This window comes from Diceros bicornis, chromosome 13, assembly GCF_020826845.1.
Source record: "Diceros bicornis minor isolate mBicDic1 chromosome 13, mDicBic1.mat.cur, whole genome shotgun sequence".
In the NCBI taxonomy this organism is placed as follows: domain Eukaryota; kingdom Metazoa; phylum Chordata; class Mammalia; order Perissodactyla; family Rhinocerotidae; genus Diceros; species Diceros bicornis.
Window position 1 is genome coordinate 44,113,657 of NC_080752.1, and position 14,572 is coordinate 44,128,228.

The 14,572-nt window shown below is 45.5% G+C and overlaps 1 protein-coding gene across 1 annotated transcript in view; it reads left to right on the top strand.

Annotated features, from left to right (window-relative positions):
• Positions 1-14,572, top strand: part of OPRD1 (opioid receptor delta 1) — a 31,559-nt gene that overhangs the window by 14,510 nt on the left and 2,477 nt on the right. The window contains exon 2 of the mRNA XM_058553441.1: positions 13,472-13,821. Coding sequence (XP_058409424.1) covers positions 13,472-13,821 — 350 coding nt within the window. The remainder of the gene's footprint in view (positions 1-13,471; positions 13,822-14,572) is intronic.

Sequence of the window (14,572 nt, forward strand, 5' to 3'; positions counted from 1 at the left end):
ACTTTCTTTATTAAATGATTCTGTATTGTTTGAACATTTTATAGTGAGCAGCTGTCATTTTTGAGATCTCAAAAAGCATTTGGGAATAAAATTAATTCTAAATACTCCAGCAATCCACACTGTTTGGGACCAAATGAGTTAGTTTTTTTTTTTAATGAAGTACAATTGACATACAGTATTATATTAGTTTCAGGTGTACAACATAGTGATTCAACATTTGTATACATTGTGAAATGGTCACCACAGTAAGTCTAGTTACCGTGTGTCACCTTACAAAGTTACTACATTATTATGGACTGTATTCCCCATGCTGTACATTACATCCCCATGGCCTATTTATTTTATAATTGGAAGTTTATACTTCTTAATCCCGTTCATCTATTTGCCTCCCCCCTCCCCTCTGGCAACCACCAATCTGTTCTCTGTATCTATGAGCCTGAGTTTTGTTTTGTTTTTTTGGTTGTTTGTTTTGTTTTTTAGATTCCACATATAAATGAAATCATGCAGTATTTGTCTTTCTCTGTCTGACCTGTTTCACTTAGCATAATACCCTCAAGGTCCATCCATATTGTCAAAAATGGCAAGATTTCATTCTTTTTTGTGGCTGAATAGTATTCTGTTGTATATATATATATATACCACATCTTATTTCTTTATCCATTCACCCATTGATGGACACTTGGATTGTTTCCATATCTTGGCCATTGTAAATAATGCTGCAGTCAACATAGGGATACAGATAGCTTTTCAAGTTAGTGTTTTCATTTCCTTTGGATATATTCCCAGAAGTAGAATTGCTGGATCATATGGTAGTTCTATTTTTAATTTTTTGAGGAACCTTCATAGTGTTTTCCATAGTGGCTGCACTAATTTACATTCCCACCAACAGTGTACGAGAGTTCCCTTTTCTCTACATCCTCGCCACTTTCCACTTGTTATCTCTTGTCTTTTTTTTTTTGTGAGGGAGATCAGCCCTGAGCTAACATCTGTGCTAATCCTCCTCTTTTTGCTGAGGAAGACCGGCTCAGAGCTAACATCTATTGCCAATCCTCCTCTTTTTGCTGAGGAAGACCGGCTCAGAGCTAACATCTATTGCCAATCCTCCTCCTTTTTTCCCCCAAAGCCCCAGTAGATAGTTGTATGTCATAGTTGCACATCCTTCTAGTTGCTGTATATGGGACGCGGCCTCAGCATGGCCGGAGAAGCGGTGCGTCGGTGTGCATCCGGGATCTGAACCCGGGCCGCCAGTAGCGGGGCGCACGCACTTAACTGCTAAGCCACGGGGCCGGCCCACTTGTCTTTTTGATAATAGCCATTCTGACAGTGTGAGGTGATATCTCATTGTGGTTTTGATTTGCATTTCCCTGATGATTAGTGATGTTGAGCATCTTTCATGTCATGTGCCTGTTGGCCGTCTGTATGTCTTCTTTGGAAAAATGTCTACTCTGGTCCTCTGCCCATTTTTTAATTGGATTGTTTGTTTTTTTGCTATTAAGTTGCAAGACCAAATGATTTTGATCTAGGCTGAAGCTGTTTTGTTGGATTTGGTTCCTAAGGTGCCACAAGGTTGATCAGACTGAGGTGCTATTGGGGCTCTTACCTTGTTGCTGCTGTTGCTATTGTTTTTGCGTTTAGATCTCTTGCCCCTACTTTGACCCCCATGGGCTGTTGTGCATAAGTGGGGGAAAAAACCGCTCAGTTTAAAAACAAATTAGCTACTTTGGCGAAATGATCTGACAACATTTCCCTTTGCCGCTGCAGAGCTGAGTCACTTCAGATTCAGGGCAAACTGGGTCAGGCCCAGGTGTCCTTCAGGGAACTCGGGTTCCTCTGGGTTGAGGATGGAAGGGAGGAGGAGAGGAGGGTAGAAAGGAGAGAGGGAAGGGGGGAGGAGGAGTCCCATTTGAGCTCTTCGACTGTGTCTGGTTACTTCCAAGGATCAGAGCACTTGACTCCTCTGTCCCACAGGGAGTCCTCCTGTAAACGCTGTATCCCCTCTGTACCGCATGGAGGGGACACGGTTCCTGACCGAAGGATGTCCCAGTCTAGTGTGGAAGACAGACACGTCGACATTCTTTTATTCACCAAATGTGCTTGGAGCACCTGCTTTGTGCTAGGCGCTGCTGCAGGTTCTAGGCGCATAGTGGTGACCAAGACGAATGCCATGCCTTTGGGGAGTTTATTTTAGTTCCTAAAGAGAGTATGTGAGGTGTGCACAGAGTACTTTGGGCCCACAGGAGAGAAGCTGAAACCGAAGTCAAGAGGAAGTCACCTCTACTCAGCCTCTTTCTGACTCTGCAACCTTGGGCAAGTTCCTTTACTGCTCTCTATAAATTAGAAATAATAAATCTATCTACCTCATAGAGGTGTTGGGAGGATTAAATGATGTAAAATGCTTTCCCAGTGCCTGGCACATAGTCAATGTCCAACAAATGTTTATTATCTATTAAAAAATAGACAAAACACAGGAGTAAGTGGTACATAGTCGCGCCTGAGCTAGACCTGGCACGTCGGTGTTGTCCATAAATACTGGTTGCCGCCCTCTTGTGACCAGAGGTGTACGTTTTGTTCTGAACTGACCTCTCCTCCTTGCCCCACTGGGCCCCGTCATTGTGCCTGTGACATTGTTCTGATGTTTATAAGTCTGTCTCTCCCTGACCCCACCTGAACTGTGGGCAGATTGTCTCCAAACCCCCGGACCCTAGCAGGGTCGAGGAATGTCTGAGAAACAGATGAATGCCATGGAGCTAGCCTGCCTCTGGACCAGGTCATTCCACTTGGGCCTGGCCTCCAGACTGGGGCCCTCCCCACAGCCAATGTTTGATAAGCTAGTGCAGGTGGCAAGGAGGCTGGGGATGGTGAACAGCAAAGCTGGACCTGGGTGGTTATGAGAGTGGGCTCTGGGAACCAGATCTAAGTTTGAATCCTGTCACTGTCACTTCCTAGCCATGTCTTTGGGTGAGCTATCAAAGAACGGGACCTTCTACTGATGGTATTAACACTCAGGGTTGCAGTGAGGATGAAATGAAATCACGCATTTGCTGCTTTTGGCATAGTGCCTGGCTCATGAAAGAAAAGACTCAGAGAGAATGTTCCTTAAAGAAAACAACCCACCCAAAGCTGTCGAACCAGTCCCCTTGAGGCTGTGTACAAAGGAGGCCTGTTTTAGGCACCTTCTGGGCACCAGGCATTAAGATGTCAGCCAGTATAACCAACTGCCCTGGGTTTGCCTGGGGGAGAAAATTCTTACTAGGACCTTGCTTGTCAGCTAAGAAGCCCAGCTCTCCAGAGGCCCAGGAGCGTGTGTGGATTTAATGTGGCCTTGGCCATGCTTCAGTCACAGAGCACGCCCCATCTCCATCAAATTGAAAGAAAATTAATAGAGGTGCTGATGTTCTTCCCTGGCAGTGGGGCTTGTTTGACAGACGATGGAATGAGTGTAGGGCTCTGAAACGAACATGGTCCTCCACTCGGTGCTTCATATAAGGGAAGCCTTGCAGAGGACTGAAAGGGACGGTTGGGAGCAAATTCCCCAGCAGCTGCATAATTCAAGATGAGCTAATAGGGATTTTGAGTTAGAAAAACCCAAGGCATCTGAGAGTCAACAGAGGTTCAGCCATAACTTACTGTCCTTCCCGCTGGGGTTGGGTCCAATGGTGAAGATTGAACCCTATGACAAAAAAGCCGAAAAATTTCAGGGGAAAAAATCCCAAAAGGGCTGCCAGTTCTTGTCTATGTGCTGGCCAGTAAGCTAGATGCTTTCATGTGTGTTGGTTCCTGAAAAGCATGATTACACTGAAATTACCAACGAGGAAACAGTTTCAGAGAGGTGCAGTAGTTTATCCAAGATCACACAGCTAAGTCTGTTGAGGACCCAGGTTCTGAATGGCTCTCAAGGATTCCCTCACTGCACTCGCTAGCTTAGAAAACAGACACAGGGACAGCACTCGATTATCCACAACTTCTTTTGTTATTGTGGGTAAAATACACGAAACATAAAATTTATCCTTTTAAGCATTCTTAAGTGTACATTAACTACATTCACATTGTTGTGCAGCCATCACCACCATCCATCTCCAGATATTCTTTCATCTTCCCAAACAGAAACTCTGTACCCATTAAACAATAACGCCCCATTCCCCCCTTCTCTAGTCCCTGGAAACCACCATTCTACTTTCTGTCTCTATGAATCTGACTACTCTAATTACCTCGTATGAGTGGAATCATAGAAGTTTTTGTCCTTTTGTGACTGGCTTATCTCACTTGACACAATGTCCTCAAGCTTCATTCATGTTGTAGCATGTGTTGGAATTTCCTTCAAGGGCTGAATAATATTCCATTATATATATACACCGCATTTTGTTTATCCATTCATCCATCAGTGGACACATGGGTTGCTTTTACCTTTTGGCTGTTATGGATAGTGCTGCCATGAATACTGGTGTACAGATATCTCTTTAAGATCCTGCTTTTGGGCTGGCCCCGTGGCTTAGCGGTTAAGTGCGCACGCTCCGCTACTGGCGGCCCGGGTTCGGATCCGGGCGCGCACCGACACACCGCTTCTCCCGCCATGCTGAGGCCACATCCCACATACAGCAACTAGAAGGATGTGCAGCTATGACATACAACTATCTACTGGGGCTTTGGGGAAAAAAAAAGGAGGAGGATTGGCAATAGATGTTAGCTCAGAGCCGGTCTTCCTCAGCAAAAAGAGGAGGATTGGCATGGATGTTAGCTCAGGGCTGATCTTCCTCACAAAAAAAATAAAATAAATAAAAAATAAAAAAGATCCTGCTTTTAATTCTCTTGACTATATACCCAGAAGTGGAATTGCTGGATCATATGTCAATTTTATTTTCAATTTTTTGAGGAATTGCCATGCTTTTTTCCACAGTGGCTGCACCAGTTTATATTCCCACCAATGATGTACAAGGGTTCCGATTTCCCTACATCCTTGCCAACACTTGTTATTTTCTGTTTTTCTGATAGTAACCATTCTAATAGGTGTGAAGTGGTATCTCATTGTGGTTTTGATTCGTATTTCCCTAATGATTAATAATGTTGAGAATCTTTTCATGTGCTTGTTGGTTATTTGTATATCTTTAGAGAAATGTCGATTCAAGTCCTTTGCTCATTTTTTTTTATTGATGTTTTAATAGTTTATAACATTGTGAAATTTTGGGTTGTACATTTTTGTTTGTCCATCGCCATATATGTGTCTCCCTTCACCCCTTGTGCCCACCCCCTACCCCCATTGCCCCTGGTAATCACAATACAGTTTTCTCTGTCCATGTGTTGGTTTATATTCCCCATATGAGTGAGATCATACGGTGTTTGTCTTTCTCTTTCTGGCTTATTTCACTTAACATAATACGCTCCAGGCCCATCCATGTTGTTGCAAATGGGATGATTTTGTCTTTTTTTATGGCTGAGTAGTATTCCACTGTATATACATACCACATCTTCTTGATCCAATCATCAGTCTCGGGACACTTAGGTTGCTTCCACTTCTTGGCTATAGTGAATAATGCTGCAGTGAATCCTTTGCCCGTTTTTTAATCTAGTTGTTTACTTTTTTATTGTTGAGTTGTAGGAGTTCTTTATATATTCTGGATATTAACCCATTATCAGATATGTGATTTGCAAATATTTTATCCCATTCTACGGGTGGCCTTTTCATTCTGTTGATAGTGTCCTTTGCACAAAGGTTTTTAATTTTGATGTAGTCCAGTTTATCTATTTTTCTCTTGTTGCCTGTGCTTTTGGTATCATATCTAAGAAATCCTTGCCAAATCCAGTGTCATGAAGCTTTCGCCCTATGTTTTCTTTTTTTTTTTGTGAGGAAGATCAGCCCTGAGCTAATATCCATGCTAATCCTCCTCTTTTTGCTGAGGAAGACTGGCTCTGAGCTAACATCTATTGCCAATCCTCCTCCTTTTTTTTTTTTTCCTCCCCAAAGCCCCAGTAGATAGCTGTACATCATAGTTGCACATCCTTCTAGTTGCTGTATGTGGGACGGACGCGGCCTCAGCATGGCCGGAGAAGCGGTACATTGGTGCGCACCCGGGATCTGAACCCGGGCCGCCAGTAGCAGAGTGCCCACGCTTAACCACTAAGCCACGGGGCCGGCCAGCCCCTCTATGTTTTCTTCTAAGAGTTTTATAGTTTTATATCTTCCATTTAGGTCTTTAATCGATTTTAAATTAAATTTTTTTTAATTTTATTTATTTATTTTTTCCCCCCAATGCCCCAGCAGATAGTTGTAGGTCATAGCTGCACATCCTTCTAGTTGCTGTATGTGGGACTCGGCCTCAGCATGGCTGGAGAAGCGGTGCATCAGAGCGCGCCCGGGATTGAACCCTGGCCACCAGCAGCGGAGCATGCGCACTTAACCACTAAGCCACGGGGCCGGCCCTAAATTAATTTTTTATATAGTGTAAGGTAAGGGTCCAATGTCATATTTACAACTTTTTGAAATAGAAAAAAAAAGATAATTAGAGAAAAACAGTAGGGTTTTGAGAGGTGGGGCAATAAATGACTTATCTTTCTAGAAAGATCAGTTTCTGGTCCACTCGTGCTCTGCCCTCCATCTAGCCTCCAGGTAGTAGTCAGAATGATCTTTCAGGAAACACACATAAATCAAACCACATCACTCCCCTGCTTAAAATCTCCAATGGCTTCCCATTGCACTCAGAATAAAATCTAAACTTCTTGCTATGGCCCGAAGGCTCTGCATGATTTGACCCTTGCCTTTGACTTCTGCTGCATTTCCTGTTACTTCCTCTCTGGCTCACTGCCCTTTAGTTACACTTGATTTCTGACCATTCCTGCAGTTCATCGAGCTCTTTCCTGCCACAGGGTCTTTGCACAGGCTGTTCTTTCTGCCTGAAACAACCTACCCCATTATCTTCACATGGCTGACTCCTCGTTCTTCCCAACCTAGCAGAAATGTCATCTTGTCTCAGTCAGCTTGAACTGCCATAACAAAATACCACAGACTGAGTGGCTGAAACAACAGAAATTTATTTTCTCACAGTTCTGGAGGCTAAAAATCCGAGGTCAAGGTTGCCAGTATGGTCAGTTTCTAGTGAGAGTTGTCTTCCTGGCTTGTAGATGGCTGCCTTCTTGCTGTGTCCTCACATGGCAAGGGGGGAGAGAGGGAGAGAGGGAGAGAGAGAGAGAGAGAGAGAGAGAGAGAGAGAGAGAGAGAGAGAGCGAGCGCATGTGTGAACACAAGCTCTCAGGTGTTTCTTCTTGTAAGGGCACTAATCCCATCATAAGGGCCCCACTCTCATGACCTCATCTACACCTAGCTATCTCCCAAAGGCCCCATCTCCATACCATCACATTGGGGGTTAGGGCTTCAACATGAATTTGCGGGGGACACAATTCAGTTCATTGCACATCTCCTCAGAGAAGCCATCATTGACCTCCTAATCTAAGTCAGGTTCCTTCCACAAACCCCTCCCATACTCCCACTGGGTAGTGTCCATCTCTATACCCTGTTCTTATCCTTCATGGTAGAGTGGTAATTGTGGGTAACTATACATTAATTAGCACAGCAATTTGTTCACTGTCTGCCCTCTCCCTAAGACCATAAATTTCAAGAAGCCAGACTGTCACTTTCACTCCTGTATCCCTTACTCAGTGCCTGGCACATACTAGGTGCTCAGTTAATACCTGTTGGATGAGTGAACAAACTTCAGCTTATAATAAATTTACATTCCTTGACTTTTTCACTAACTATGAGAGGTGGGGGAGGAAAGAAGGTAACAAGCACTGAGGGGAAGTGTAGCCAAGTCATTACCACATGTTGGCACTAGACAGCCTGAGTTAGACACCAGCTCTGGCACGTACCGGCCACGTGACCTTGGGTAGGTGCGTTCACCGCTTGTGCCTCAGTTTATGTTCCTTAAGAGATGTTAGCACACAGCTGGATGACAAAAAGCAATTGCAAGAGGAATAACAGGCTGAGCAGGGGTGAGGTGTGGGACTGAACACAGAGGCAGGGGATTGATTATACCCTTAGGCCCCCCCGCCTTGTACCCCTCACAACCAGGTGACTACCACTCCACTCTGTGGGGGATCAAGGATTTTTCCCTAGAGAAGTTAACCTGGAGGAACTCTGAACTCAGGGCCAGCAGACATGGAAAGGGTCAGAGTGAGATACCAAATGGAAAATGGGGGCATCCCCAGACCCCTTTTCCAGCTGTGCTACCAGAATCCTGACAGCTACAAGTGTGCTCCCCAGGTAGGATATTGGAGGATTCTTTTCTGAAGGCCCTGGAGAAGAGACCTACACACACTGATATTTCGATGTCCCCCAGTATAAAAGCTAGGTCTTCACTCAGTCCTCCTATAGTAAAGCCCACCAATTGACAGGGCCCATACACTGACACTGACACACACACACACGCACACACACACAGCTGCCAATTAGTTATTTAGTGCTTCACTCAAAGATCAAACTTTAGTCACATATCACCAGATATTTGAAAGATGTCTCCAGGATAAAAGAGGGAGGCCAAAGCAGACAAATAAACAAACAAAAATGTTTGAGGCAAATAGACAACGCAGAGAGCAGAAGAAAATACAAAACAAAAATTATTAGTATCCTCAAAGAGATGAGAAGATATTGTATCCATGATATAAGATGCTAAAATGCTATATCAAAAAGGAATAATAAGAGAAAAAGAACTGATACTGGGAAAATAAAACATGAGAGCCAAAATAAAATTAAAAACAATACAAAGGTTGAAAGATAATGAAAAGGAAATTTCCCAGAAGATGTACCAAAAAGACAAAGGATGGAAAACAGAAAAGATAAGAAAATTATCCTGGAGGAAAAATCCAGGAGGCCCAATATCTGACTAATGGATTTTTCAGGGATTCTAGAGAAAGCAGAGAGGAGTAAATTATCAAAGAAATGAAGTGAAGCTATTTCATAGTGAAGGACATGAATCTTCAGAATGAGGGCCCAATACAGATGAGAAAGAGCCACCCTAAGGCACATCATCACACAATGTCAGAATACCAGGGATAAAGAGAAGATTCTAAAAGTTTTGGAGGTGGGGAGGACAGATTACATACAAATAACCAGGAATCAGAATGGTTTCAGGTACCTCAGTGGCAACACTGGAAGCTAGACGATGAGGGAGCCATGCTCTCAAAATTCTGCTGGAAAATTATTTCCAACCTACTGTTCCATTTACAGTCAAAGAAATCAGAAGTAAGGATAGAACAAATACATTTTCAGACATGCAGAGCTGTAAAAATTTTACTTCCTATGTGTCCTTTGTTAGGAAGTGACTAAAGGATGTGCTCCACCAAAACGAGGGCATAAACCAAGATGGAACAGACTTGCAAACCAGGAAACGGGTTCTCTAACATAGGAGGACAGGTGTGCAGCTGGTGTAGAAAGCAACCAGTCCCAGATTGAAAGGGGAGGAGGAAGGCTCCAGGAGGTGGATCACTAGGAAAACAAAAAGAACTGATAGATTATGTGACTGTATAGAAAAGGCATTTTACAGGTCTGCTGGAATGAGGAGATTTAGCAATATGTACACAGAACTAAGCAAATGAAAAAAAGAGGCAATTATTAACTCCAGGAAAAACAAAAATCTGTACTAGAAAATAAATGTAATTATAGTATACCATTTGGCTCAGCAGTGGACAATACCTACAAAGCCATAAGAATGTAAACCCTAAAAAAAAAAAAAAAAAAAAGAATGTAAATGCTGAATATTAATTTAGCTAAAAATTTAAAAGTTGTGATAAAATTATATTGCAAGGATGGAGAGAGGAGGTAGAGGTGGGTAGTGTAACAGAGTTAATCCTATCTACCATATTAGGGAGTTATGGAGGACATTACTAGCATTCACTAATATCTGGTTCTCCCTGCTTCTGGGCACATAGAAGACTTCTTCTCAGCCCCTTGCAGTTGAGTGGGGCCACATGACTAGTTCTGGTCATTCGGCTTCAGGTGGAAGTGCCGTGTTGCAGCTAGAATGAAGCTTAGGTGACCTTGCAGCTGTCTCTTCTCCCGCTATGGAGATCAAGGAGACCTTGGGTTAAGATGGCAGAGTCACAAGATTGAAACAGGCTGGAATTGCCTCACGGAATATAATTGTCCTGGAGACACTGAATGGACGCCGCAAGGATGAGAAATAAACCTTTATTGTGTTAAGCCACTGAGATTTTGGGATTATTTGTTAGTGCTGCATAGCCTCACTTAACCAAATACAAACTTTGACACATACTGTCTAAAATTGATAAATCAAGAAATAGCCATTTAAGCACATTATTTAGACTTATGGAGATGATCACTAGAAGAATGACTAAAAACATTAAACGTGGTTGCCTCTGGGGAGCAGGACAGAGGAGTAAGGAAGGATAGGGCAGAGAGGCAACTGTTTTCATTATAGTACTATATGACTTTTTATACTATGTAATTGCATTAAATTGGCAGAAATAAAATTTTAGAAAAAACTATATATGTGTATGTGGTTTGGAAGGATTCCCACCAAACCATTACATTGGCTTTCTCTTAGGAGGGAGGGCATGCTAGACTGAATGTCTGAGGAACCGTAGATGTGGCTGGGCGTGATGGGAAGGCACTTTGGGAAAGAGGCTACCCAGATGGACTGCCAGTCTGAGGAGTTTGGCTTTCATCCAGAGGGCAATGGGAGCATGGAAAAGTTGTAGGCAGTGGAGTGTCCTGAGCAAATCTGCCTTAATTTATAGTGAGCACCCTGACTTCTGTGGATGATGAGTTGTCGGGGAGAGAGGCTGCTGCAGTGGTTCCTGGGAGAGCTGGTAAGGTCTGGACTAAGACATCCGTGCAACAAATGCCTGTTGAGAGCCTGCTATTGGCCAGGCACTGTTGGTAGGCCTGACGATACAGCAGAGAACAAAATGGACACAGTGCCCTGCCTTCAGGGAGCTTACATGGGCTAGAGAGGCAAAGGGAGAGAAAAGTAGATAAATAGTCAGGCGGTGGTTCATGCTATAAAGAAAAATGAAGCAGTGTAAGGAGATAGAGAGTGATGGTGGGGAGAGGGGTGGTCGGGGTGGCCTCTGAGGAGGTGACATTTGACTCGAGTCCTGAATTAAGTGAAGGAGCAAGGCATGTAAAAGTTGGGGTTCCAGGCAGAGGGAACAGCAGTCTAGAGGCCCTGAGGTGGGAGTGGGCTTGATGTGTCTCAGGAACAGCAAAGAGGCCAGTGGGAGGCAGGGCACATCCATCAAGGGGAAGGTTCTGGAAGCTGAGGCCTGAGAGGTGGTTGGGGCCAGCTTGTGGAATACGGAGAGAACCCTGGGGAGCCACGGGGAGTTGAGAGCAGGAAAGTGGCATGATTTGTCTGAGGAGGCCCATGGGACGGGGGTTGGCAGCTGGTTAGCTGTGTGTGTGGGAGGCCTGTTCAGAGAGATACTCTGGGGCTCTGCCCGGCGGAATCAGCGCTGTGCCTCTCAGCCCTGCCTGGACCAGCTATAGCAGCTTCATCACCTACTTCCCAGCATCCCAGCCCCCTCTGGGAATTGAAAGATCTTTCACAAATCAAAATAGCAGGCAAAGAACAGCCTCTAATTGTTCTGCGTAAAAGAAGCGAAATTAGGCGAGTCAGCTGTGGGGTTGAGCCCGCCTCCCACACAGCTGTGATCCTGCACTGGCTCAAGTCAGACTTCTCGAGACTGGCAATTCTGCTGTCTCCGAGCAAAACTTTTTCCTTCTCCAGTCCCAGGGCAAATGACAGCTATTTTGGGAGGGAGTGGGACAGATGCTGGCCCTGGAGAACAATGAGTGAGTCAATTTTTTTTTTTAAACCAAAAAAAAATCAGTCACTTCCTGAAGAACAGCCATAGCTGATAGGAATTCGTTCAGTCATTCAAAACACATTGAGTGCACTCATCAGCTCTCATGGGACCCCTGCAGCATCCTGGGTGCCCGGGGCTGGCCATGGAATCAGGGGGATTCTAGAGGAGTAGAGGCCTGCGGTGTGGTTCCACCTGTCGGGTAGAGTGGAGCCAGAGCACTGGTCTGGGAGTCAGGAGGTCTGAGTTCTCGCTTGGCTCTGCTGCCATCGCAGTGTGCGTCATGCCACTTCGCTGGACTTCAGTTTCCCTGTCTCTCCTCAATATGGGCTTTAGGCTACAAACTTTAGAGTCCATCAGAATCACTTGGGGGAGGAGGTGCTTGTTAAAGATGAAGATTCCCAGGCCTGATTTCCAAAGGTTAAGATTTAGCAGGTCTGGGGTGGGGTCCAAGAATCTACATTTCTCACACGCTCTTCCAGTAATTCTGAAGGGAGTCCTTGGACCACGCTTTAATAAAATCACATCCCCTCAATCTCTCAGGGTTCTTCCTGCTTGGAAATTTGAGGAGTTGCTCATGCATCCCTTTTCTGGGTTTCTCAGATCATTCCAGGGGCATGAAAAAAGTCCTTACCCCTGCCTCAGTGTACCTGTGTGTTTCTGTGATGATGACACGGCACTGGGACAGTCTGTTTCCTCCAGGCTACTTGGTGCCCAGCCCAGGCCTCAGCACAGGAGGGGCCGTGATTGTAAATGTTGGCCCAGGAAGGGGCCAGCTGCAGTGCAGGCAGCTGTCTGGCAGCGTAGAGCCTGGAGGGATGATGGAGAGTTTCGGGTGCAGGGCTTGGTTGCAGATATCTGGCTTGGACACCTGGGCTCATGCCTGGGTCAGATGTGTGACACTGTCACATGCGCCCCTTCCCCACAGCTGGGCGAGTCCAGCTGCATGGGGATAAGAAGGTCTGGATGGGACTATAGGAGGGACTGGGAGCCCTGGTCTACCACAGAGGACACCCCAGGAGGTCTAAGGCCCTAGGCAGACTGGTAGGCAGAGTCCCTTCCTCAAAGTTGGCCAATCATACTCCCAAAAGGCCAGGCGAATGGCAAAGGCCGGAGGATCAGGTCACTCTGGTCTAGCCCCCAGCTTCATTCTTTATATATGAAGAATAATAACAGGTTTCATATACTGAGCACTTATGTGCTTTGGGCTCAAGGCTAAGTGCTGTATCATCTCATTAAGTTTCACAACAACCCTGTGAGGTTGGTAAACACGCCTCTTTTTACAGTTACAACATTGAGGCTTAGAGAGTTCAAGTCACTAGCCCAGAGTCCCTCAGCTAATAAATAGTAGAGGCAGGATTAGAACCCAGAACTGTTTTCCTCTGGATCCCAGTTTTATGTTTACCCATATTGCTTAGTACCCCTCAGAAGATAAGAGTTTTCCTAAAGTACCTTCTGCCAAAGTCACCCACAGCCAGAGAAATCCTTTTCATCTTTTGGAGTGGAAAGGAGTGATGCGGAATCAGATTGTTTAGGGTTCTAGTCCCTCCCCTGCCCCTGACCTTTTGTGTGACTTTGGACAAGTCATTTCACCTCCCTGAGTCTCATGTGAAACTGAAATCTGTGAAATGGAACAGTTATACGTGCACTCGCTTTTAAGGTACACGAAGATGAAGACAGCCACCAACATCTACATTTTCAACCTAGCCATGGCAGACGCACTGGCCACCAGCACGCTGCCCTTCCAGAGTGCCAAGTACCTGATGGAGACGTGGCCCTTCGGGGAACTGCTCTGCAAGGTTGTGCTCTCCATTGACTACTACAATATGTTCACCAGCATCTTCACACTCACCATGATGAGTGTTGACCGCTATATTGCCGTCTGCCACCCTGTCAAGGCCCTGGACTTCCGCACCCCCGCCAAAGCCAAGCTGATCAACATCTGCATCTGGGTGCTGGCCTCAGGTGTTGGTGTACCCATCATGGTCATGGCTGTGACCCGCCCCCGGGGTGAGTGAGTGAAGGAGCCGTGGTACAGGCCACTGACCACAGGAGGCAGCACAGGGGCCTCTGCGGGTTTGCAGGCCACTTATCAGGGTGGGTGTTGGTGGCTCACCAGTGGAGGTGTGGATTGCCGATCAATGAAAGTGTGGATGAGTGGCCAGCGGGAGTGTGGAAAGTCAACCAATGGGAATGTGAATGGTTGGCCAATGGGGAACATGAATGTTGTGAGGATGAGTGACTGGTCAGTAGTCATACAGGTTACTAACCAAAGGAAATTTATGAATGGGATTATGGATAGCTGATCTATGTGCCTGTAGCAGCTGGCCAGAAGTGTGTGGAGGACTAACGTATAAGAGTTGGATGGATGGCCAATGGGGTGAGGGTGTCACTGACTAGTGAGCAGTGGAGGCCAGGAGATCTGCAGTCCCATCCCAAACTCCCACTCCAATTTGAAAACCACTAGCCCAGATGACCAAAGCCAGGCCTAGCGAATGGCCTTCAGAGAATGACATATAGGTGCATTTCCTCCAAATAAAATGGTAATTAGTATAGTACTACCTGTACCAGTCTGGGTAGCTGCTGTAACCATCTCCAAAGCTCAGTGGCTTAACACAGTAGTTTATTTCTCACTCACATCCTAGGCCAGTGTGAGTGAGAGGAGGAGGGACGCCATTTGAAACAGTCATGCAGGGACCCAGGCTCCAAATGATGGTTTGGGAGTCCTCCCCTGCAGGCATCTGGCCAGCAGATGAACGTG